Source organism: Ictalurus furcatus, chromosome 21 (genome assembly GCF_023375685.1).
Source record: "Ictalurus furcatus strain D&B chromosome 21, Billie_1.0, whole genome shotgun sequence".
Classification (NCBI taxonomy): domain Eukaryota; kingdom Metazoa; phylum Chordata; class Actinopteri; order Siluriformes; family Ictaluridae; genus Ictalurus; species Ictalurus furcatus.
This window is the reverse complement of record NC_071275.1, coordinates 20,501,193-20,523,929: the sequence shown is the minus strand read 5'-3', so window position 1 is coordinate 20,523,929 and position 22,737 is coordinate 20,501,193. Positions and strand designations below refer to the sequence as shown.

At 44.4% G+C, this 22,737-nt stretch overlaps 1 protein-coding gene across 1 annotated transcript in view; it reads left to right on the top strand.

Annotated features, from left to right (window-relative positions):
* The window catches only part of bsnb (bassoon (presynaptic cytomatrix protein) b), a 65,513-nt gene extending 46,101 nt beyond the window's left edge, over positions 1-19,412 (top strand). Inside the window, exons 8-15 of the mRNA XM_053652375.1 lie at positions 26-6,151; positions 6,979-9,019; positions 9,453-10,339; positions 10,571-10,685; positions 10,840-10,974; positions 11,215-11,270; positions 11,923-12,024; positions 15,394-19,412. Coding sequence (XP_053508350.1) covers positions 26-6,151; positions 6,979-9,019; positions 9,453-10,339; positions 10,571-10,685; positions 10,840-10,974; positions 11,215-11,255 — 9,345 coding nt within the window. The 3' untranslated portion in view covers positions 11,256-11,270; positions 11,923-12,024; positions 15,394-19,412. The remainder of the gene's footprint in view (positions 1-25; positions 6,152-6,978; positions 9,020-9,452; positions 10,340-10,570; positions 10,686-10,839; positions 10,975-11,214; positions 11,271-11,922; positions 12,025-15,393) is intronic.
* The last annotated feature ends 3,325 nt before the right edge of the window (positions 19,413-22,737 follow it).

The following is a 22,737-nucleotide window of genomic DNA, read 5'->3' as shown; positions in this document are numbered from 1 at the left end:
CCTTTGTCATTCTGTTAATTCACAGGATTCCAACAAGTCTAGTACGCAGAGTCTGAGTGACACGGGCTACTCCTCTGATGGCATATCGGGCTCCCAGAGTGAGATCACTGGACTCATCCGGGAGGAGGGAATTAAACTCAGCGAGGGAGGCTTGTCTACCCAACGCAGTCCTCCCAGCTCCTCAGAAATAAAAAAACTTGAGAGTTCTATGCGACCTCTGTTGCAGTCAGAGACGGCCTCTGAAATTGATAAGCAAAGACCACATTCGCTGTCCATAACACAAGACCAGTTTGATTCCGATGGGGAAGTATCCGATGACCTTAGTTGCAAATTACGTCATGACTATGTGGAGGATAGCAGTGAAAGTGGCCTGTCTCCTTTACCAACCAGACAGAAATTGCAGAAGGACCTAACAGATGAGGAGTTTATGAGAAGACAGATTTTGGAAATGAGTGCAGATGAGGAAGAAATGGTAGAGACTGAAGGTCATGTGAAAAACAAAAAGAGTCATAAACACAGTGGTGATCTGGGAAAAGAGAGGCGACGCCTTACACAACAATCTAACAGTTTTGAGGATGACACTAAAAATAATGATGGTACGTACAAGTCCAGTGAAGGGGATGATATGATGGGTTCACAAGGAGGCCTAAGGCGATTTAAGACTATAGAACTGAATAATACTAACAGTTATAATCGTGATTTGGAACTTAGCACAGAGCATGACCTTAGAGAACCTGAGCTTGAGATGGAAAGCCTGACTGGATCACCTGAAGAAAGGTCAAAGGGAGAGTATTCCTCAACCCTTCCTGCTTCCACACCTAGTTATACATCTGGCACCTCTCCCACCTCTGTGTCATCACTGGAGGATGATAGTGATAGTAGTCCTAGCAGAAGGCAAAGGCTCGAGGAGGTTAAGCAGCAGAGGAAAGCAAGGCATCGATCCCACGGCCCGCTCTTACCAACAATTGAGGACTCATCTGAAGAAGACGAACTGAGGGAAGAGGAAGAACTCTTAAGAGAACAGGAGAAGATGAGAGACTTGGAACAGCAAAGGATTCGCAGTACAGCCAGGAAAACAAAAAGGGACAAGGAGGAACTCAGGGCACAGAGACGCAGAGAGAGGTCAAAGACTCCCCCCAGCAACCTGTCACCAATCGAGGATGCTTCCCCAACAGAGGAACTTCGGCAAGCAGCTGAAATGGAAGAACTTCACAGATCGTCCTGTTCGGAATACTCTCCCACTATGGACTCAGAGGCAGAAGGATTTGAAGTGGGCTCTAAACTTTACAAGTCTGGCAGTGAGTACAATCTTCCAACTTTTATGTCTCTGTATTCGCCTACAGAAAAAACATCTGCTGCGTCACCATCTGCTGTACACAAATCATTAAAAAGCGCTGAGGAGGTTTATGAGGAAATGATGAGAAAGGCAGAGATGATGCAAAAACAGCAGGGACAACCGGGAAGACAAGGGCAGCAAGGGGCCTCCCATTTAGCAAATAATCAGCACTTAAGAACAGGGTCAACATCTTTGAGTCCAGGCACAAGCCCCACACAGATGTCAGCACCTGTAGCATTTTCGGAAAGTGGCACTAGTGGGAAAGGGACAGCCAAGGTTAATGATACACAACAAAATCAGGCCAGGACACCTACCCAAACCTCCAAAATTTCACAGTCTCAGCCACAAGTGCATCACCCTGCTCCTGGACAGCAACAAGTACGGCCTGCCCAGGGCCAAAGTCCGGACTCACAAACAACTACACTAACCTCTAAGTTGTACTCAGCTTCTTCCTCTCCTACACAAAGTCCCACTCATGCAAAAGTAGATACATCATCTGTACCATCTACTCCCCAAGGCTCCCACATTCCTCAAAGAACCGGGGCCCCTCGCCTTGTGAGACAACAGTCCTCCCAAGATACCCCAGTCATGGTGATAACACTAGGATCAGGCACCACTACTCAGCCTCCAAAACCAATAACTGTAAATTCTTCTACATCCCCTCTCTCTTCTCCAACAAGTAGCCAGCAACAGCCAATTTATCGTACCCAGTCTCCAGTAACAAGTTCTCCTACATCACCACAAATGTCTCAGCTCACCTATCAGAGAGGACAAGCAGCTGAAAGAGTCACTACTGGGTCAAGCACTCCCTCCTGTGCAGGTTCTCAAAGCCATAGATCTGAAAACATATCACTGTGTAAAATATCCAGTGTTCCAGGAACCTCTAAGGTTATTGAACAAGGGACAGTGGCCCAAAGTGAAAATGTAGTTGATCTTAGATCAATGAAGCCTTCTCCAATTATCATGACAGACCATGGTATGGATCTGACATCATTGGCATCTGACACACGAAGGTACTCAGTTGATGCAGACCAACCCCCAAGTCGTCATACAGCAGTACAACCTCAAGTTATGAACCTAAATGCACAGGCGCAACCTTATGTGACAACATCTACACCAACAACAGTTAGTGTTACTGTGGCAGCTTCTATGTTCATATCACAGCCTAAACACCCAATGGTTTATGGAGATCCACTGCAGAATCGAGTTGACTTTGGTCAAGGTTCTGGATCAGCTGTTTGTCTTTCTCAGCCGAGACCACCAATAACGGACCCATCAATTCCAAAGATAGATGCATGTCTGGAAGATCTTAATGTACAACAACTGCAGCTTCAAAAGCAACAGCAGAAACTCCAACAGCAACAAGAGCTCCTGGAACAACAGCTCCAACAGCACCAACAAAATGCAGCTTCTTTTGCTCGTTACAACTTAGCAAACCAAATGCACCCAATATTGTTAAAGAAAGACTTAGTGGTATGCCAGACCAGTGGGGCAAACACACAAACAGTGGTTAGTGCCATTCCCAAAGTATCCCCACTTCCACCACAGCCCTTACCAAGCTCTGTATCTCCTACCCCTACTATTGGCCACGACATATATGGTGGGGTTGCTCTGGAACTAAAAAATAAGCCCACTGTAGCTAACCTCTCAACAGGAAAGCCCCATGTAATGATGGTACAGTTAGATGAGAATAGTTCATCACAAGGGGGTACAGTTACCCAAATAGTTAAACGGGAAGAGCCAGCAGCGGAGGTTCTTGATCTCACTGGACAGATCAAGTCAGAGAACCAAGTGGCCTGCTGTGATGTTGTCTACCAGTTGCCTTTTGCTGGTAGCTGTTCAGGTTCTTTTGGTCAGAGAGGCAAAACAACTATTTCAGAGCCAAATACTTCTGCTGAGCCTACCCCAGCCCCTCATCAACAAACTCAGCTAGAAAAAGATGGTTACCAGCCAGTAAATATGCAGGGGGTATCAGAGGAGCATAAACCTTTCACCATGCCCCCACCTGGACAACTTCCACCATCAATGTCAGACACAAATCTTGCAGAATCAGGACTTCAGTACTATCCAAGGACAGATCCTGGGGAACTAGCAGTGGATTTAAGCTCTATGAGACAAGCATATGAAGCAGGATATCTTGGAATGGGTGCCCAGTATGGATCCTACACTGATTTGCGTCATCAAGGAGAGGTTTCAACCCCACCACTACCTCTGCGTAGATATGGCTCAATGTCCAATATCAGTGGAGACTTTGGCTATCCGTCTCGTGACTTGGCAGGCACTCAAGAACCAAATCTTGCACAGTACAGTGCCACCACTGCCAGAGAAATTAGCAGAATGTGCGCTGCTCTTAACTCAATGGATCAGTTTGGAAATCGTTATACAAACAGCCCCGATCTTCTTCAATATGGTGCTGGAAGAGGAGGCCCAATAGGAAGGCTTGGCCTTCAACAAGGTCTAACATCTATCAGAGCAAACCTTCTTTATGGCCCAGATGGGAGGCCCACAGCACATGGACAAGCACTTACAAATCTAATCAATGCTAGACAGGCTAGCCTGCGGGCCTTATATCCTCCTGTTTTGAGGACCGCTGATGGCATGATATACTCCACTATAAACACACCTATAGCATCCACCTTACCAATCACAACCCAACCTGCCCCTGTACTTAATTCTATGCTAAGAGGAGTCTACAGGCCTTATCCTCCAGGCAGTGTGACAGCTGTTCCCCTTGCCAGCCTTAGTATATTGCCTCATGTCACTCCAAGGATGCCTCTTTCTGCACAGGGACCTTACAGATACTCGGCTCCAACCCATTTTCCAGCATCTGCCTCAGAAGCTATTTCAGGGAGTGTGCCAACTACAAGTACCTCCCAAGAAACTCCTGTCTATCTTGGTAAGCCTTCAGTACCTGGCACAATTATATCAACTACAACATTACCACCTGCACCTAGAGCTACTCTTCAAACTAGTGCTATGCCAGCCCAACCAACTATTTTAAACCAACAGACTTCTCAGGGTCATATTCCAGTAGATGCTCCCACAGTCCTTCCTCCCACTCAAAGTCAAATTCCACAGTCAATTCAGCAGCAAATACAGGCACAAACACAGCCTCAAGCACTGACCAAAAGTAAAGATTTGTCTCAGACACAGGCCCACTTATCAGTGCCACAATCACAGCCACAGGCAGCTACTAGAGTATTGCCAGATACAGCAGTTAGTGGTATTACTAACACATCTACGGACAAAGAAAAGGAGAAAGAGGAAGAGCGTTTACGACAACAACAACTTAATCTGGAGAGAGAGCGCATTGAGTTAGAGAAGTTTCGTCAGTTGCGTCTTCAAGAAGAGCTGGAGAGGGATCGCTTAGAGCTACAGAGGCACAGGGAGAAAGAACAACTTCTTGTGCAGCGTGAGATCCAAGAACTGCAGAGCATCAAGCAACAGGTCCTCCAGCAACAGCAGGTTGAAAGAGAAACTCAATTGGTAATACAGAGAGAGCAGCTGGCCCAGCAGAGGATGCAACTAGACCAAATTCAGGCTCTGCAACAGCAACTCCAGCTACAGCTTGAAGAGCAGAAGCGGCAAAAGACAGCAGCTGTTGAAGCAGTGGCAGCAGTGGCAGCAGCCGAAGCAGCTGTTGCTTCTGCGGCTGCTGCAGCAGCAGCCACAACTGCTCAAGGTGCCATAAATGGTATGATGGTTGGTGGAGCCCCTCAAGCAATTTCCATCATCTGTGATCAGAGTGGAAGGGTTATTCCACAAGATGGCCAGAGCTTGCAGTTTTTACCTTGCATGGATGGGCAGATGGTTCAAGCGCTGGTGTCTACAAGACCTATGCCCAGCTCAGCCTCTGAAATGTCCCTGAGGAACAGTGATGATCAGGGAAGTAGCCATGCTATAAAGAAACAGAATTCAATGCCCCGCTTGAGGAATGGCACTGAGGAGGAACCTGTGAAAAGGATCGCGGACAGCAGTGTCCAAACTGATGATGAAGATGCAGAGGATCGGTTTATGTCACGACGCAGAAGGACCAGGCGTATTGCTGACTGCAGTGTCCAGACAGATGAGGAGGACCAGGGGGAGTGGGACAGCCAGCCAGTGCGACGTCGACGCTCAAGGTACTCCAAACACTCTGAATCAAGTGCGGAAAATAAAAGCGATGCATCTAAAGTGACTTCCAGCATAGCTATCCAGACCACAAGTGACTCCTCATGTCAAACCGAATCAGATCAGCTGGGCAGAGTCTCACCAGCCATTCACATCACCACAGCTGAGACATCAAAGGTTGAACTGCTTCATTACATCTCTGCACCAGAGAGGACACACAAGGGAGAGAGTTTAGCCTGCCAGACTGACCCAGAAGCACAGTCTCAAGGGGTGGTTGTTCCTCAGCTCAGTGTTCCCACCACAGTCAGCCCCTACTCCACCAGTTTACAGGTGGTTGGTGCCACACCAGCCAAGTTTGAACGCAGGAAACCGGACCCACTAGACATTGGGCTGCAAACACAGCAACCAATTGATACACGTCCACCCAAATCCCCACAAGTGTTGTATTCCCCTGTGTCTCCCCTGTCCCCCCACCGCATGCTGGAGACAAACTTTGCCTCCAGTGAAAAGCTCAACAGGGCACATGTCACACCCCAGCAAAAGGCCTTAATTACTGAATCCCCCAAGAGGCATCAAACAATTCCAAGGCCAATAAAAAGTGTTCAGCGCTCCATGTCAGATCCCAAACCCCTCAGCCCAACTTCAGAGGATCCATCTAAGACCAAATTTTCGCTGTACCAGGGTCAAAACTCTTCAGGCAATCAGGTAAGAAATAATGATTAATAGTGCATTTATAGATGTGTTTTTCTGTTATAAGGATGACATGTAACATGGAGTGTGGTTCACTGGAAATTGCAGAATGTTTGAGATCATACAGCTGATATACTTCTTATTGTCCTCTCTCTCATACTCTCTTCCTTCTTTAGGCATTTCTCCAGGTTTGTTCTATCTATTCCTTTTCTTTGTTGTCTTAATGTTTTATGCTGTTTCACTTTTTCTTTACACACACACACACACACACACACACACACTTATGCACAAACAAACACACACACACACATACATACACACACACACACACACACAAACACACACACACACACAGCATGCTGAATATATTCAAGAATGCCAGGAAATTCACAATGTGTAAGCATCTTTGTTTAGTCCTGTTGTTATGTGGCTTGTCAGTGGCTGGTCAGAGAGGTCTGAGTTTTTAATTTTTTGTGTAATTTCTGTTCAATTCACACTTAAGCATGCCAGTAGGATAGATTCTTTGTATTTTCAAAGACAAGACAAAGGGGAATTGTTTCTCATTTTTGTTAATATATGAATTTTTGTCAGTACAGTTTGCTCTGAATCTACCTTGACTTTTAGGCATAGGCTTTTAGAATTTATATATACACTCATAGGTATTCATAGGTTACTGATCAAAGTGACATAGTATTTTACTTTTGGTGTATTTTAATTGCAAATAATGTTAAAATTAACAATGAATACCTTACTTATATTGTTATTTGTATACTTATCTGTTGTTTTCAGGTTGAGGTTAGTGATTTTTTTTCTCCTCTCACCCCTCATTTTCTTTCTTATAGCTACAGAATTCGATGATGAGGAAAGTCAAACGAACTCTCCCAAGCCCCCCACCAGATGAGGTGCCCCTCCCCATTGTAACCCCTGCAATGAGCCACATGTACAGCTCCCCTGGAATGCCCCAGAGAGTGTTGCCCCGTCAAGTACAAGGCGTCACTAAAGCAGGTCTTCTGAGTGAGCTGAAAGCTGTAGAACAAGAGTCTTCCAAGCTACGTAAACAACAAGCAGAACTTGAGGAAGAAGAGAAAGAGATTGATGCTAAGCTACGCTGTTTGGAACTAGGCATTACCCAGCGCAAGGAAACTATGGTAAAAGAACGAGAGAGGAGAGAACTGGCCTACCTGCGAGGCATCGGGGATGCACGGGACTACATGTCAGACAGTGAACTCAACAACCTTAGATTAACTGGAGTACCAGCAGGGACCTATGAAGCGAATGGTCTGTTGTCGAGACCAAGCACAGCACCTCTTAGCCAATTTACTTCTGATCCAAATGTGACTTCTCAGTACCCACCCACCTCCTCTTATGTCCCATATCCATATCCACAGAGCCAACCTGCACCAACACAGCCACCAACTGCAGCCTATCAGCAGATTGGATTTCAAGCACCACAATATCCAACGCCATCCCAGCCTCAGCCAGGCACCTTTCAGCCCCATCCTTCTCAACCCTCATCCTATCAACCACAAGGAGGCTACCAGAGTCATGGGTATGCCCAGTCATATCAGCCAGACCTAGGCCTGCAGCAGCCAAGCCACCAGAGCTTTCAGCCCCCTGCAGCTCATTTACCTGGACAGACATTACCATATCCTGGCCAAAATCTGCCCTTCCAAGCCCAAGCTGATATCCTTTCTGGTCATCAGCTGCCACGACATACATCACTGGCTGATCTTGAACAGAAACTGCCAACCAATTATGAAATAATTACTAATCCTGCAGTGTCAGTAGCCACATCAGCTCAGGAAACTGGCTTCAGTGGTGCCTATTCTTCACCCTTGACAAATGCTTATGGGCCATATCGTACCCCTGAGCAAACAATGGCAGACCGCATACCAAGTCCTACATCTGGGTATAGTACAGATGGGCTCTATACCACAAATCTAGAACAAAATATACCCAGAAACTATGTAATGATAGATGATATAAGTGAACTGACAAAGGAGAACATGGGATCATCTGATGCTTCAAGGACAGGTTATGGGAGTGAGAATGGTCCACGGGGGATTGGCTATGGAGATGGGTCTGAAGATCTCTATGGAAGAGCTGGCAGCACAACCAGTTACCACCATCAGGGTGCTGTGGACAGTCATGGCCGTCCTAGCACAACTGTGAGTGGTGGATCTTCCTATTATTATGATGACTATAAGCATTCGTCTCGCAGTAGTTCTGGAATGGGCAGTCAGAAGCATTCCTCTAAGAACTTGGCACCAGCTGCTGTGTCCTCCAAGCGTAGTAAGCACAGGAAGCAAGGCATGGAGCAGAAGATTTCCAAATTCTCCCCTATTGAAGAGGCACGAGACGTAGAAACGGACTTGGCCTCCTACACAGTGACAACACCATCAGGTGGAAGCTGTACCATGGTTTCTAGATCAGGGGTAAAAAAGAATGTCTATGATCAACAGAAGTACTATGGCTCAAGAGAAGGCTTGGATGAAGATGATCGTCTGTACAGCTCTGGAAGGTCAAGGTCCACAGGCTATGGCATGGATAAGATCTCCTCCAGAGACTCAGGAGGGCACAGAAGTAAATCATATGAGAGAGATGCCATGGAGCGATCTCAGAGGGGTGCCCATAGCCGCAGTGGACGTTCCAACGTGCGTACTCAGAACTCAGAGGAAGAGAGTCCACTGAGCCCAGTGGGGAAACCTGTGGGTATGGGACGTGTCTCAGACCCACATGATGTTAGAAACCAGTATGGCTCCAGCCATTCCCTTCCTGATGTTCAGGATCATCACATAAGGGATATACCTAAGAGCCATACCTACAAGCCAGATGACCCATACCTAGTGGATGATATGCACTGTGCTGTTTCGGATAGCGAAGGTAACTGGTGCTGAATCATGCCTGCCTATTAAAAGTGCATCTCACCAATCAAGAGACTGCATGCCAGTGATCATTCCTGGAGAGCAGAGTGGATGCATCGTGTCTGCTTTTTATGTTAATGTTCTTGTAATTGCAGAAAACCATATATGCCTACTTGTTTGCATGTTGCTTCTAAGTATACGTGAAGTTGTCTGTACCTTAGTTGTTTTTGTGATATGCATGCTATTTTTTTTTTACTGGTTTTCCCATTTTCTCATGGACTTGGACATTTTAAATGTTTATTTTTTTAGTCAATTTCTTTTCTGTTTTATTGGAGATCTTGCATGCTTGGGGATTTCTCACTCCTTCTGCATGACTTCAGTCTGCACTTTTTTCCGCTTCTTCCTCTACACTAGCATTGACATTTGATTTTTGTCTTGGTTCCCTAAAAAAGCATATCATTTAGGACAGGAGGAAACAGACTGGTTTGAGAAACCACGGGAGGCCACTTCCGATCGTTCCAGACATCACGGGAGTGGAAGCCACTCCTCTTCAGGTAAGAGAAGCAATGTCAAGCACACTTACCATGATTATGATGAACCCCCAGAGGAAGACTTGTGGCCACAAGATGAATACAGCCACCAACGCCATTCCTCTTCCACCTCATCCCGAGAACACCGGCATCATGCTAGCAGCTCAGGACGTCACTCATCGTCCCGACATTCTGCTGAAGAGTCTAGATCCTCCCGTTCTACAAGATCACACCCTAAGGACCCATCAGCTCGCTCTGAAGGGCGTGGCACTTCATCCTCTTCACATAAAAGATCCTCAGATCCCCGATCTTCACAGTCAGGGTACCGGGACTCCGGCGAGTACTCCCGTGACCCTGCATCCGGACACCATCATAGCTCTAGTGGTCAGCGGGGGCAAAGGCAGTCTGGAGCTTCCAAGCGGCAAGAATCTCCTTCGTCCAAGCAACAGCAACAGCAGCAGCACCAACAGCAGCAACAAGGTTCTGTAGGTCAACAGCAACCCCCACAGCAGGGACAGCAAAGGTCCACAACACAGCCGCCAGCTGGCAGGCAGCCTGGATCTCAGCAGCCTGAAACTGGGCAGCAGGGGCAACAGACCAGCCAGCAACCTCGTACCCAGCAGCAGCAGTTACAACCACAGCCTGGACAACAGCCAGTAACAACCACAGCAGGTGTTACTCAGCCCACAGTTGTGGCTTCTGGTATCGGAGCTGGGGCTGCTCAGCAACAACCTAAGCCAGGCCAGGCTCCAGCATCAGGACAACCGCTGGCTGCAGGATCATCCACAGCTCAGCCGACTGCTGCTGGGGTGAGTAGAGATTAAACCAAAATAGTATGAGCCTGAAGCTTAACCCTAATAATTTAATTCTTATGAAAGAAATGCAGTGAAATCTGATACCTATTACCTGAGGCAAGTATCATGAATCATACAGCTACTGTTTCATTGATTTGTTTTGCAAGCAATATAGAACATGAATCAAGAGCCAAATCTAGAGTTAACTAATAGTACATTGTCTTAATTATCTAATCTTTTGAACAGGGAGGACATATGAAACCTGACACTGCTCCTGTTGCACCAACTCCCGCAGTTGCTATTGGATCTAAAGCTACACCCCAGCCTGCTAAAGCCCCTACAACCCCAGCCACAGCCATTGGTGAGTCCAAATTTACAAGGAAACAAATTGCCTAGAAACATCATTCTCACAACATGAAGATATGTTTTATTTGAGGGAAAAGTAGATGCAACTTAAGGAAACATTTTTAAACTCCCATATTTCTTAAATATGCAACATTTGCTACCTCTCACAGGGTCAAAAGCAGCTCCCCGTCCAGGTGGCATAGGCAGTGCAGCCCAGCCAACACAGCAACCCACGGAGAGTGAAAACGTTTTCAGCAAAATCCTGCCGGGCGGCGCCGCTGAACAAGCAGGAAAACTAGGAGACGGTACGATAACAAGAACTTAGTCTAGGTTGGCAGGACGGGAGCAACTCAGAGATAGTGACAGATACAGAGAATTATCATATATCAGTGGTGGATTGTTATGTTTATCGTCTCACTGAAACATCTCACCTTCTTTTTACCTTCCTGAAAAGACAAAGGAATTAAGAAAATCTATTGTTTAACATATTCGTTTAAATATTGGTCTCCTTAAATTCTCTGCTTTACTTCTGGTGTGTTTTACAGCCGTGTCTGCTATCGGCAAGAAGTTTACTTCGTTTTGGTGAGCTGCTAACTGGACGGTAAGTGTTTGGTCGTGACAGTTTTTGTATTTATTTTGTGAATGAGTTTTTACTTGAAGGTACATTTCAGTGAAAAAAGTACTCAATGCTCACCTTATTCTAAATATAGTTCATCATCCAAAACATTTTTGGTATGTGTACCAGAGCTACCAGTCCTCACACAGTCTCCTCAAAAGACATCATTTCGCTATATACTGAAGAAAAAAAAAAATCAAAGATCTAATAAAATGTGAAGCTCATCTCAGTCACTTCTAACATACAGCTTGGCCTTCAGACATTAGCTCACAGCTCTTACTTGAGCCTGATACTGGTGTGCAGCGACACCAAATTGTATGCCAAGTGGGAAAAGTGCTTGGAGCTATGGCTGCAACCCTGTGTGTTATACAGGGTCTGAAACCACATCACTGAACACCTCCACAGATGCAACTGAAGAGACACAGATGCACTGTGGCACTGTTTACCCATGCACATTTAGTACAAAATGCTAAACTGAAGGCTGTAAGCTTCCATTACATGTAAGCTACGTTAGCCTTCTAGCTCCAGTGCACAGCTGTAGAAGCAAATTGAGCAAAAGGAACATTGTATACATTTGTATATATTTTTGTCTGACCTTTTAATTTATTAACCAGCATGTGCCCTGTTGCTCTTCAAGGTTCATTATGGCTGAGCAGGGGATTGTCACTGGAAAAAAACATTGGAAACTGTTTCTGCCATCTTACCCATTAATCTGTGGATGGAGGACACCTGAGAACCGGTGAGTTTTGATTTCATGCTCCATTATTCGGATTGAGCCTCAATGCAATTTCTTTCAACTATTTTAAGCTGGAAAAGTTTTTTTTTTTATTTAAAACTAGCGATGTGACAAAGCAACTATATTAAACTAAATCTGGTGCGTGTGATAAATTGTCTTTGTGGCATGCAGAGCTAAAAACCTTACAAGAAGTCCTAACAGACATAGAGTGATAATCTGCAATAACGTTTTGATCTAATTCTTTCAATAGAAGACAGTATGAGCCTCATATAAATGCGTATAAACTTCCTCCATAAGATTTAATTCAGTGGGTACCAACCCTGTTCCTGGAGATCTACCGCCCCGAAGACTTTAACTCCAACCATAATCGTGCCCACGTGACCATCTAATCATTGCCTTAAGAAGTTCTTGATCGACTAAAACAGGCGTGTTAGGTTTTGGTTGGAGATTAAACCTGCAGCAAGGTGGATCTCAAGGATGACGGTTGGTGACCACTGATTTAAAGGCTGCTTCATTTTACACCACAAGCCAAAATGGATGAACTTGACAGTAGGACGGTTCTACGAAGCTGCTAAGGTGACATTGTGTTGTCGTTTTTTAATGAATTTTTTTATCGGTCAGAAGGTGTTGATTTGTTGTCCGTAACAGCAGCTCTGACGGTGGTGCAGCTGCAAATCACAGGTTTATTTATAACGAATGCGCTCCTTCTAATTATAGTACCTTATCATTTCTATCGTAACAGCTCATTATTCACAGAGACTCATAGGGCAGACGCGCCACATAATCGGATTAAAAAATGTGTGAAATCGTTGATATGGTGAAGTTTTCTGTAAGAATAATAATGGATAAAAAGCATGTCGTGTTGTTCATTATTAAATATAAGATTGTAATTGTTGGCAAATTGCTGTAGTGTAAAAGGGAACAAAACACTTTGAGACACTTTGAGCCGCTTAACACAGTAATCCCGATGTGGATTATTTTCCCATAACAGCACGTCCCGTTAAATTCCTTCAGATCTGTTTCATGGTCCTGAAGCACTTAACTTGTGGCACCGATTTTATTATAAAATGAGTGAGACAGAGAAATGAGTGGAATTAGACTTTTGTAGCGACCTGATCATGGAGGTGACCAATAACATACCGCAGTCACGGACATTGCACCATGACTGCATCACAGTCCCAGCGAGGCCATTTTATTAAGTACGATGTTCTGCCACATATATTGTTACACAGTCCGTGGTGACAATATAATAATTCGTGACCATGAGATATAGTTTGTGGCCTATCTCATGGCCACTCCTTATTAAAACCATAACTTCCACAGGCTCTATCCTGTTCAGCTGGTTGTAGTTCTGTCTCTTCGTCTGCTCACTGTTCAGAGGTCAAAGGTCACTGCTGACACCAGGCATATTTGACCTGTCGTTCCCGGCTGCCGGAGAAGTGGGTCATTGTCGGAGAAGCTGACATTGGCACGAGGTTAGAGTTCATCGATAGCATAGTTGGGTTCTGAGTGCCGATGATCGAATATCAGAACCAGAACTAAAGAATTTGTTTTAATACGTCGGAGGAACGATTCAGAACGGTTTTGTACTTTAAAAAAAAAAAAAAGGACACTTCAAGGAAACTGATCCTTGCTGCACTGTTGCTTTTCTCACGTCGTCATATGACGTTTGAGGTGTGTGTGAGGATCAGGAGAGCAGATCGAGGGATAAAGTCGGCTCAGGCACTCTTAACGCTGCCACCAATCCGTCTCAGCCCGCGGATTACTGGCCAATCCCGGCTGTGCTCTGCCAGTGCAGGGGGCGTGGTTAAGACACTGAGATCGTAATAGAGGTTGTGGTTTGCTGATGTCTTATAGTGAGAGACTGAGACACACTGCTAACGGCTTCGCGTTTACACCCCGGAGAGACACTTGTGCTGCGGATTTGCTTACGATTGTGGATAAACTGGTGTAATTCACTGAATGAGATCTTTATTTCTCCTAGCTAACTGGTTCTTAATATTCTGCAAATGTAGGTGATTTATTTATGATATGTTGGTGTAGAATATATCAGCATCTCCCTGGTGTGTTTCTACATGTGTGCTGCTTGGTGATAGATTCTACCCTCCTGCCCTCTAGTGTTTGAGAAGGGTAATGCAAGTTTTATAATTATCATCAAGGCCAAACAAATTCAAGATTTATTCTCTTCAGTGATTCAGTGACGATGACACAGATTTGTTCACTAATTTAGTTAGCTGCATGTGCATGCAAATGTGGGTCCTGATCATTCCACTTTCGAAGGTGGACAACAAATAGATTCAATTGTGTAAAAGAAAAACGAATAATTATTGCTATTTTGTGTTGTTTTATAATGATTTTCATGTCTGTGTTTAGAATAATCATTTTTTTTGAATCCAGCCCAACACACCCAGCTTTTCCATGGACAACAATACTATAAAATCTCCACCTCTGTCTTAAAATGAACCCCAAACAGGACTCAGTAAGTCAAACACTGATGAGAAACTCTGATTGAGAGAGGAACGAGACTCAGTCATGACCGAAATGATTCGCTTATTCACTCACTCAAGTTCACATCAGGTTCAAACACGACGCGTCTGACGTAGCGATAGACGTATAAACGTAGAACCCTTACGGTAAGTTTGATAGTCATGAAGTCTGCTGATGGATATGTGTAGTGCTTTTGGTTTCAGCACTGAATGAAAGAAATGACTCAGTGATTCATTCACCTTAGCGATTCTTTTGAAAAAGACTGAATCGTTCACAAACGAAACATGTCGACTCCTACCATACAGGTTACTCTGTAGGTGTACAGTACAATAACCGACTGTTGCCTGTTGCCGTACACAATGTATTGGCACCCCTTCTAACACATCCATCAGTTTGTGTGGGGTTTTATTCTCTGTAGAGCCACGACAATAAAATCATCTTTTACAAGTGGATCAGCTACAGCAGTAGTGTTGTTGATGTTGTTGTTGTTTTCGTTTTTAAACATCTCACATGCTTAATCATAGGCTTGAGAAACAGAACTAGAAAGAGAATCTGGCCCGATAAAGGGCTGCGGGATGTGTAACACACATTGTACATGCAAAAAAAAAGGATTCTTGGCCTCTTACTGTATATCATTTGATTATAAAAAAAAATAGGTGAAATATTATTGTACACGTCTACATATTGAGCATAATATTTAAATATTTAGATAATGTATTATATGAGAACATGGAATTCGTGATGATGATGATGATGATGATGAATATTATTATTATTATTATTACACACTTGACTTGGTCCCTGTCTGCAAAATGTTTCTGAACCCCTGTTCAGGGAGAGGAAAGGTAGATACCTGATGATGTTTTGTTCCTCTTGTACATTCAGGTGGATGATCTGGCCTGGAAAAAGGGAACGAAGGGATCCACAGAGCGTCCCCTCTGAGCGTCCTGTCCGACAGCTCGGCCCGAGCCCCACCATCGTCTCAGATGAGACGCTCCACTCCACTGCATGTGGATCAAGGAGATGTCTCCGGAATATTCACTTTTACCTAATCGTGTGCTCAGGTGTCCTCCTCTCTCTCTCTCTCTCTCTCTCTCTCTATCTCTCTCTCACACACACACACACACACACACATATTAATGCCGACAGAAGCAGTTCCTGAAGCTTTTTTCCAGTCCCAGTCCTGAACCCGAGACTTTCTGAGACTGAGCGGACATTTACACTAAGGCGATGATTGACCTTCTCTTTGAATGTTTATTTTTTTGTTTGTTTGTTTTTTTTTTGTCTTTCTTTCCGTGATCTGTTTGTTATGTGCACTCGAATGCAATCGTGTAAAGTGTCGTACATGCGACTGCACGCATGGAAGTAGATGTCTTATATATAAACCCATAAGCACTCACAATCTTCTCATGATCTCCAAGGAAGATGAGGAGGAGGAGGAAGAGGAGGAGGAGGAGGAGGAGGTGATGGCGGTGTGACGAGTTTAGAGTTCAGCTCTGACATCACAGCGTTCCCCTCGCTCTTTCAGCCATGATCACACCATCGCTAGTCGATCGCACACAGAACCCCAGTTCTCGTATTATGATTATTTTTCATTTCTTTTTCATTTCATATTTTGTTGGCCTGATTTACGTTACGATTAAGAGCCTTATCCGTTTTTTTCACATACCTCATGATTGTTTTTTTTTTCCGTTTGTTTTTTTAAAGAATCATCCGTTGTTTTGTTTGCACAGCTGTATTCTACTGTACAGAGACGCGTCTTTCTGGAGCGATATTGTAAATCACTGGAGTATTTATGGATTTTTATTCATATGTGTTTGTAATTTGTTTATTTATACTGCATTGTTGTTGTTGTTGTTGTTGTTGTTGTTTTTTTGTTGGTGTGTATCCTTAATTATGAATTGTTAATTCATTATGGTTTTTATTATTTGGAGGTTGATTTCCTCAGAGCAATAGCATGCACGTTGTTATAGAGCACAATGATTTTTCTCGTCGAAATCAATCGAGTCCCTTGATTATGAAATCGCGAAGCGTGTCGGTGGATCGTCTGCAAGCGCTGAACAGTTCCCATCACACACACACACACACACACACACATAATCAAAACCGAAATCGCCGTCTCTTGAGTTTCCATTTCAGATTCTCTATGCAATGATCCATTCCGATCGTCGTTGCCGCATTTCCACGCCGACGTCACGTCACGTCACACACGAATACGGTTATGAACTCGTTTGTATTTACCTTCTTGTATGTATTGAGATTATTATTATTGAAATTTTTGAATGTTATATATATATATATATATATATATATTTTAATTTAGTCGCATGTTATTTATCGCCCCTGGTTTTTTTGGGGACTCTGTTGCCAAAGGGTTAGTCTGTCTTGGACGTCCACCATCTTGTTGCTTGAAGCATGGTTCTGCGTTCTGCCTGCTCGTGTGTAGTAAACTCCTCCCGTCCGCTCGTTCCGCTGTGATCTGGCAACCCGCTTCACTCGTGGGCTCATTACGACGTCTCCGAACATCAGACTGCCTTCACACACAAACACGTTATACGTTATACATTACAACTCCGCCATCTTTCTTCTGTTATCCAATCAGAGCAGGGTTTGTGGGTTAATCGTTGATTATAGGGATATCCAGGATGTCAAAGCCATAGTGCACTACATAGGGAGTGTGGAGGTGTAACGCTTGGAACCTGCTCGTTGAGTCCTCAATCCCATTATTACTGAATCCCAAAAGCCGCAGTATTTGACACTGAATCGATCGATAAAAGCCTGAGCCTGCTTTGTAGGGAGTAGAGAAGCGCACGCTAGATAAATCCCAAAAATGCGTTTAGGATTACGACAGTGATAAGTTCCATACTGTCACTGCAATGCCAAGAGAATTCAAATCATTTTTAATAGCCCTAGTGCACTACTTATGAAAGGGGGTGGGGTTCAGGGGAGGCGGGGCATTTGGGATTTAGGATTGAGCCCTTGTGTCAGATCTTCAGACCAGCCATACACTAAAATCCCTATTCAGCACTAGACTGTAGTTTGTACTGTAGTTTATAAACCGCCTACTGTAGGGAATAAGGATGCTTTTGGGATTGAGCCTGAATTTCATCTCCTCACGGCTACACTACCTGAAATTCACAAATCTGATCCCGTACACGGGCTCTGTCCCCAAATCCTCTCTACGTGTTACCTAGTACACTAAGGCGTTTATAACCAAAGTAGCATTGAAAACTCACGGGCTCAATAGCAAACGCCTCCCAGGTCCTCATGTAGGGCGCTAGGGCTTTTCCAGCTGGCTAGTGTACACTACCTAGGGGAAAAGAGGGGAAATTTTTAGACACTAGGTGTAAAGTACACTACTGTATGTAGATGGCCAGGATGCGTTTGGGATGGAGCTTTGAAAATCGTTGATTTTTTATTCGTTTTTTTTTTAATAATCGTAGTCAGAACGATGGGAATGTTTTACATCATCGTTACCATGGAGATGCTGAATAACGAGTGCATGAGCCAGAGCGCTTTGTTACAGAAAACTGAACACGGAGAGAGATAAACATGCATGACACACACACACACACACACACACACACACTGTAAATACACACAATTTTGTACAGCATTTAAATATCATGAGTGTAAAGGACGGCCATCTTGTGCATCCTCACGCCGGCCTCGCTGCCAACCTTTTGTGCTTTTTGTGTATAAAAAGGATGATGATGATGATGATGATTGTTATTATGATTATTATTATGATTATTATTATTACTGTTATTATTATTATGACAAAATCAAGCATCGTATCTGTGGCTGGCTCTCAATGACTGTTGATATTGAAACAGTGAAAAAAAAATCTGCTCTGTGTAGAATCTCCATATCGTGTAAAAAAAAAAAAAAAAGGAAAAAAAAAGAAGATGAATATCAAAAAGTGGCAAAAAGTTGTCTTGACTTCCATTGTTACTAACTGTACAGGAAGATATTAAAGTGTGGGCATGTGACTATTACCACACAACACGACTCCAATTGGATCGAAAAAAAAAGTAATAAAATATACATATGAATGAATGAAAAAAAAAAGAAGAAGAAGAACATTCAACAAGTTTCACTCTGCGTCGTAAGTGCGATGGGCCGAGTGTGAGTCCAGTATCCATTGTGAAACTTTGTGTTCTTTTCAATGTATTCCTGTTCAGAGATAGAGTACACACTGGTGCATCATGTCATGTAATGTGATTATGAAAAATAATGGACCTGCAATTCATTTCCAAACTGGAACAGAATAAAGAGAAACATGAGAAATAAATGTTCTTACTTTGGAATGGTTTTTTTTTTTGCCTTGTAACCGATCGCTGAAAATGCCTAGCCTAACCCTAACCCCTATCCTTAATCCCTGACCCTAAACCTAACCTTAACCTTAACCTCTAAACTTAACCCTAACCCCTAACCCTAAACCTACCCCTGACCTCTAACGCTAACCCTAAACCTAACGCCTAACCCTAAACCTAACGCCTAACCTCTAACTCTAACCCTAAACCTAACGCCTAACCCTAAACCTAACCCTTAACCCTAACCCTAACCGCTAACCCTAACCCTAACCCTAACCGCTAACCATAACCGCTAACCATAACCCCAACCCTAACCCTAAACCTAACCCTAACCCCTAAAGCTAACCTTAACCCCTAACCCTAAACCTAACCCTAACCCCCTAACCTTAACCTTAACCCTAACCCCAACCCTAACCCTAAACCTACCCCTGACCTCTAACTCTAACCCTAAACCTAACGCCTAACCCTAAACCTAACCCCTAACCCTAAACCTACCCCTAACCTCTAACTCTAACCCTAAACCTAACCCCTAACCCTAAACCTACCCCTAACCTCTAACTCTAACCCTAAACCTAACCCCTAACCCTAAACCTAACCCTAACCCCTAAAGCTAACCTTAACCCCTAACCCTAAACCCTAACCCCCTAACCCTAACCCTAACCTTAACCCTAACCCTAACCCTAACCGCCTAACCCTAACCCTAAACCTTACCGCCTAACCCTAACCGCCTAACCCTAACCCTAACCGCTAACCATAACCCCAACCCTAAACCTAACCCCTAACCCTAAAGCTAACCTTAACCCTTAACCCTAAACCTAACCCTAACCCTACAGCTAAACCTAACCCTAAACCTAACCCCTAACCCTAAACCTAACCCCTAAAGCTAACCCTAACCCCTAACCCTATCCCTAAACCTAACCCCTAACCCTAACCCCTAAACCTAACTCTAACCCCTAACCCCTAACCCTAATACCTTCACTGGTCATAAAAAAACAACAACAATGTAAGGAATAAATCACTTAGGCATGTGCTGTTATGGGAAAATAATCACCGACAGGGTGGTGTGGAATCGCTGTTAACACCCTGAAGCTGACGTGTTTAATTCCTCTTACACCACAGCAACTTGCCAATGATTACAGCTTTGTATTAATTCAAGAACAACATCATACACTCGATCTGTTTATAGTCACGCCTGCGTGAGAAGTCAGTTCCTGTTCTCGCTTACATTATAGCAGCTGTAAAAAGTCATTCCCTCACCAGCCCTCTCTTGTTATCTCTCTTTATTCGCTCTCTTTATTCTCTCCAATGAAGTTAATAAGACCAAAAAAAAGAAAATAAAAGACGCAGTTCGTTATGCACGCAAAGCAGCGTCAACTCCTCCGTCCGGAAGATGTCTGAAAAGTTACAGGTTACAAAGCACTGACACTGGAGACTCCTTCCATGAGCATTTCCTTACAGAAAGCTTCATCGTGTCAACAATCACACGAGCGAGCGTGCTGTTACCATAGAAACAATAACGTATTGGAGCGAGCGCATTCATATAAACCATATAAATAGTCAGAGTTGCTGTTAGAGAAAATTAATCAAGACCTTCTGACCAATCATTTGTGTTTCCTACAAACTGAAGTATGCTCAGAATATTCTCTAGGGCATACCTCTTCCACCGAGACTGACAGGTACAGTACCTAGGCCGCGCCTCCGTCAGTGAGACTGGCAGGTACACAGGTACAGATACTGAAACACCAGAACGTTCCACGGTGAACCACTAGATGTCTGCAGAGAGACGTTTTTTCTCCACAGCAGTCCATAAAGTCGAGAGCAGCCATGATGAATCTTCCATTTGGCTCCAGCTTCATGCCCTCAGTCACTGAAATCAATACACTGCACTTTACTAATTAAACTCTGGCTGTTTTTTGTGTGGGGTGGTGTATGGGGGTGGTGTATGGGGTGGTGTATGGGGGTGGTGTATGGGGTGGTGTAAGGGTTGGTGTAAGGGTTGGGGTATGGGGGCGGTGTATGGGGTGGTGTATGGGGTGGTGTAAGGGTTGGGGTATGGGGGCGGTGTATGGGGTGGTGTAAGGGTTGGTGTAAGGGTTGGGGTATGGGGGCGGTGTATGGGGTGGTGTATGGGGGCGGTGTATGGGGTGGTGTATGGGGGCGGTGTATGGGGTGGTGTATGGGGGCGGTGTATGGGGTGGTGTATGGGGGCGGTGTATGGGGTGGTGTAAGGGGTGGTGTAAGGGTTGGTATAAGGGTTGGTGTATGGAGTGGTGTGTGGGATGTTGTATGGGGTGGTGTAAGGGTTGGTGTATGGGGTGGTGTAAGGGGTGGTGTATGGGATGGTGTGTGGGGTGTATGGGATGGTGTATGGGGGTGGTGTAAGGGGTGGTGTATGGGATGGTGTGTGGGGTGTATGGGATGGTGTATGGGGTGGTGTATGGGTTGGTGTACGGGGTGGTGTATGGGGTGGTGTATGGGGTGGTGTATGGGTTGGTGTATGGGATGGTGTATGGGGTGGTGTATGGGATGGTGTATGGGGTGGTGTATGGGATGGTGTATGGGGTGGTGTAAGGGTTGGTGTATGGGGTTGGTGTATGGGTTGGTGTATGGGTTGGTGTGTGGGGTGTATGGGGTGGTGTATGGGATGGTGTATGGGATGGTGTATGGGGTGGTGTATAGGATGGTGTAAGGGGTGGTGTAAGGGGTGGTGTATAGGTGTAAGGGGTGGTGTATGGGTGGTGTATGGGGTGGTGTATGGGATGGTGTATGGGGTGGTGTATAGGTGTAAGGGGTGGTGTATGGGTGGTGTATGGGGTGGTCTGGGGTCAGCTGGAGGCCCTCAATGTATTTATTATATTATTGCATATAGCTCACATAATCTGATGTGCTTTTTGCTCTTAACGATGTACAGCACTTCGGTCAACTTTTACTGTTTAAATTGTTCTTTATGAATAAAATGTACTTACTGACTTACTTGTAGACAGACTAGAGCATCTGATTAGCTTTAGCATTAGCATTAGCATCAGTGTACCACTGTGTCGTAGGAGTGAAATAAATGTAGATTCCATGTAGTGGATTTTTGTGTTTGTTTATGTTAAACTTCACACCGTTTAAATTGTTACAGAAAGTTAGAGTGTGAAATTTTCCCATTAAAGCACACTGATGGTGGAATTGCCAGCTGAAGATGTCATGAGGGGCGTTACAACAAGCGGCCAATCAGCTGCTTCGCTTAATCACACACTTCATTCTGTGCTTCTGCCCTCTGAGGTGTTCCTCTGCATTTATATCAAAAGGTTTTAAATATATATATATATATATATATATATATATATATATATATATATATATATATATATAATAAAATGAAATAAATACATTTTATAATAAAACAAAACGTGTGTCTATATGCATGCATGTCCATGTACTATGTGTCTGTGCATGTATGTGTGTGTGTGTGTGTGTGTGTGTGTGTGTGTGTGTGTGTGTATTTTAAAATCTCTGAGGCACGTCTCCCTGAGGCCGCCTGCTCCTCCACACAGTCTGACAGTCTGTCACGCTCCACATAGCCCAACTCCCCGTCCACACCACCATCGTCCTCTTTCAGCATAACTCTCCTTCCATCACACTCCACACACACACACACACACACACACACATCTCTGTGGCCATGATGGCTGATGTACAGTAACACACATACACAGTGACACAGCATGACTCGGGCAGCGGATGTCAGATCTGTCGAGCCGTCATGCGCCTGAAAGCAGGAGAAGAAGAAAAAGAAAACACCAGACACACTCATAACAGCACGGTGTGTATCACCAGCCAGCTGGTGCTGTAAATGCTCATGTGACTGAACGTAATCGTGACTCAAACCCAAATACATCATATATTTTTGTCAAATTAAATGGCTGAG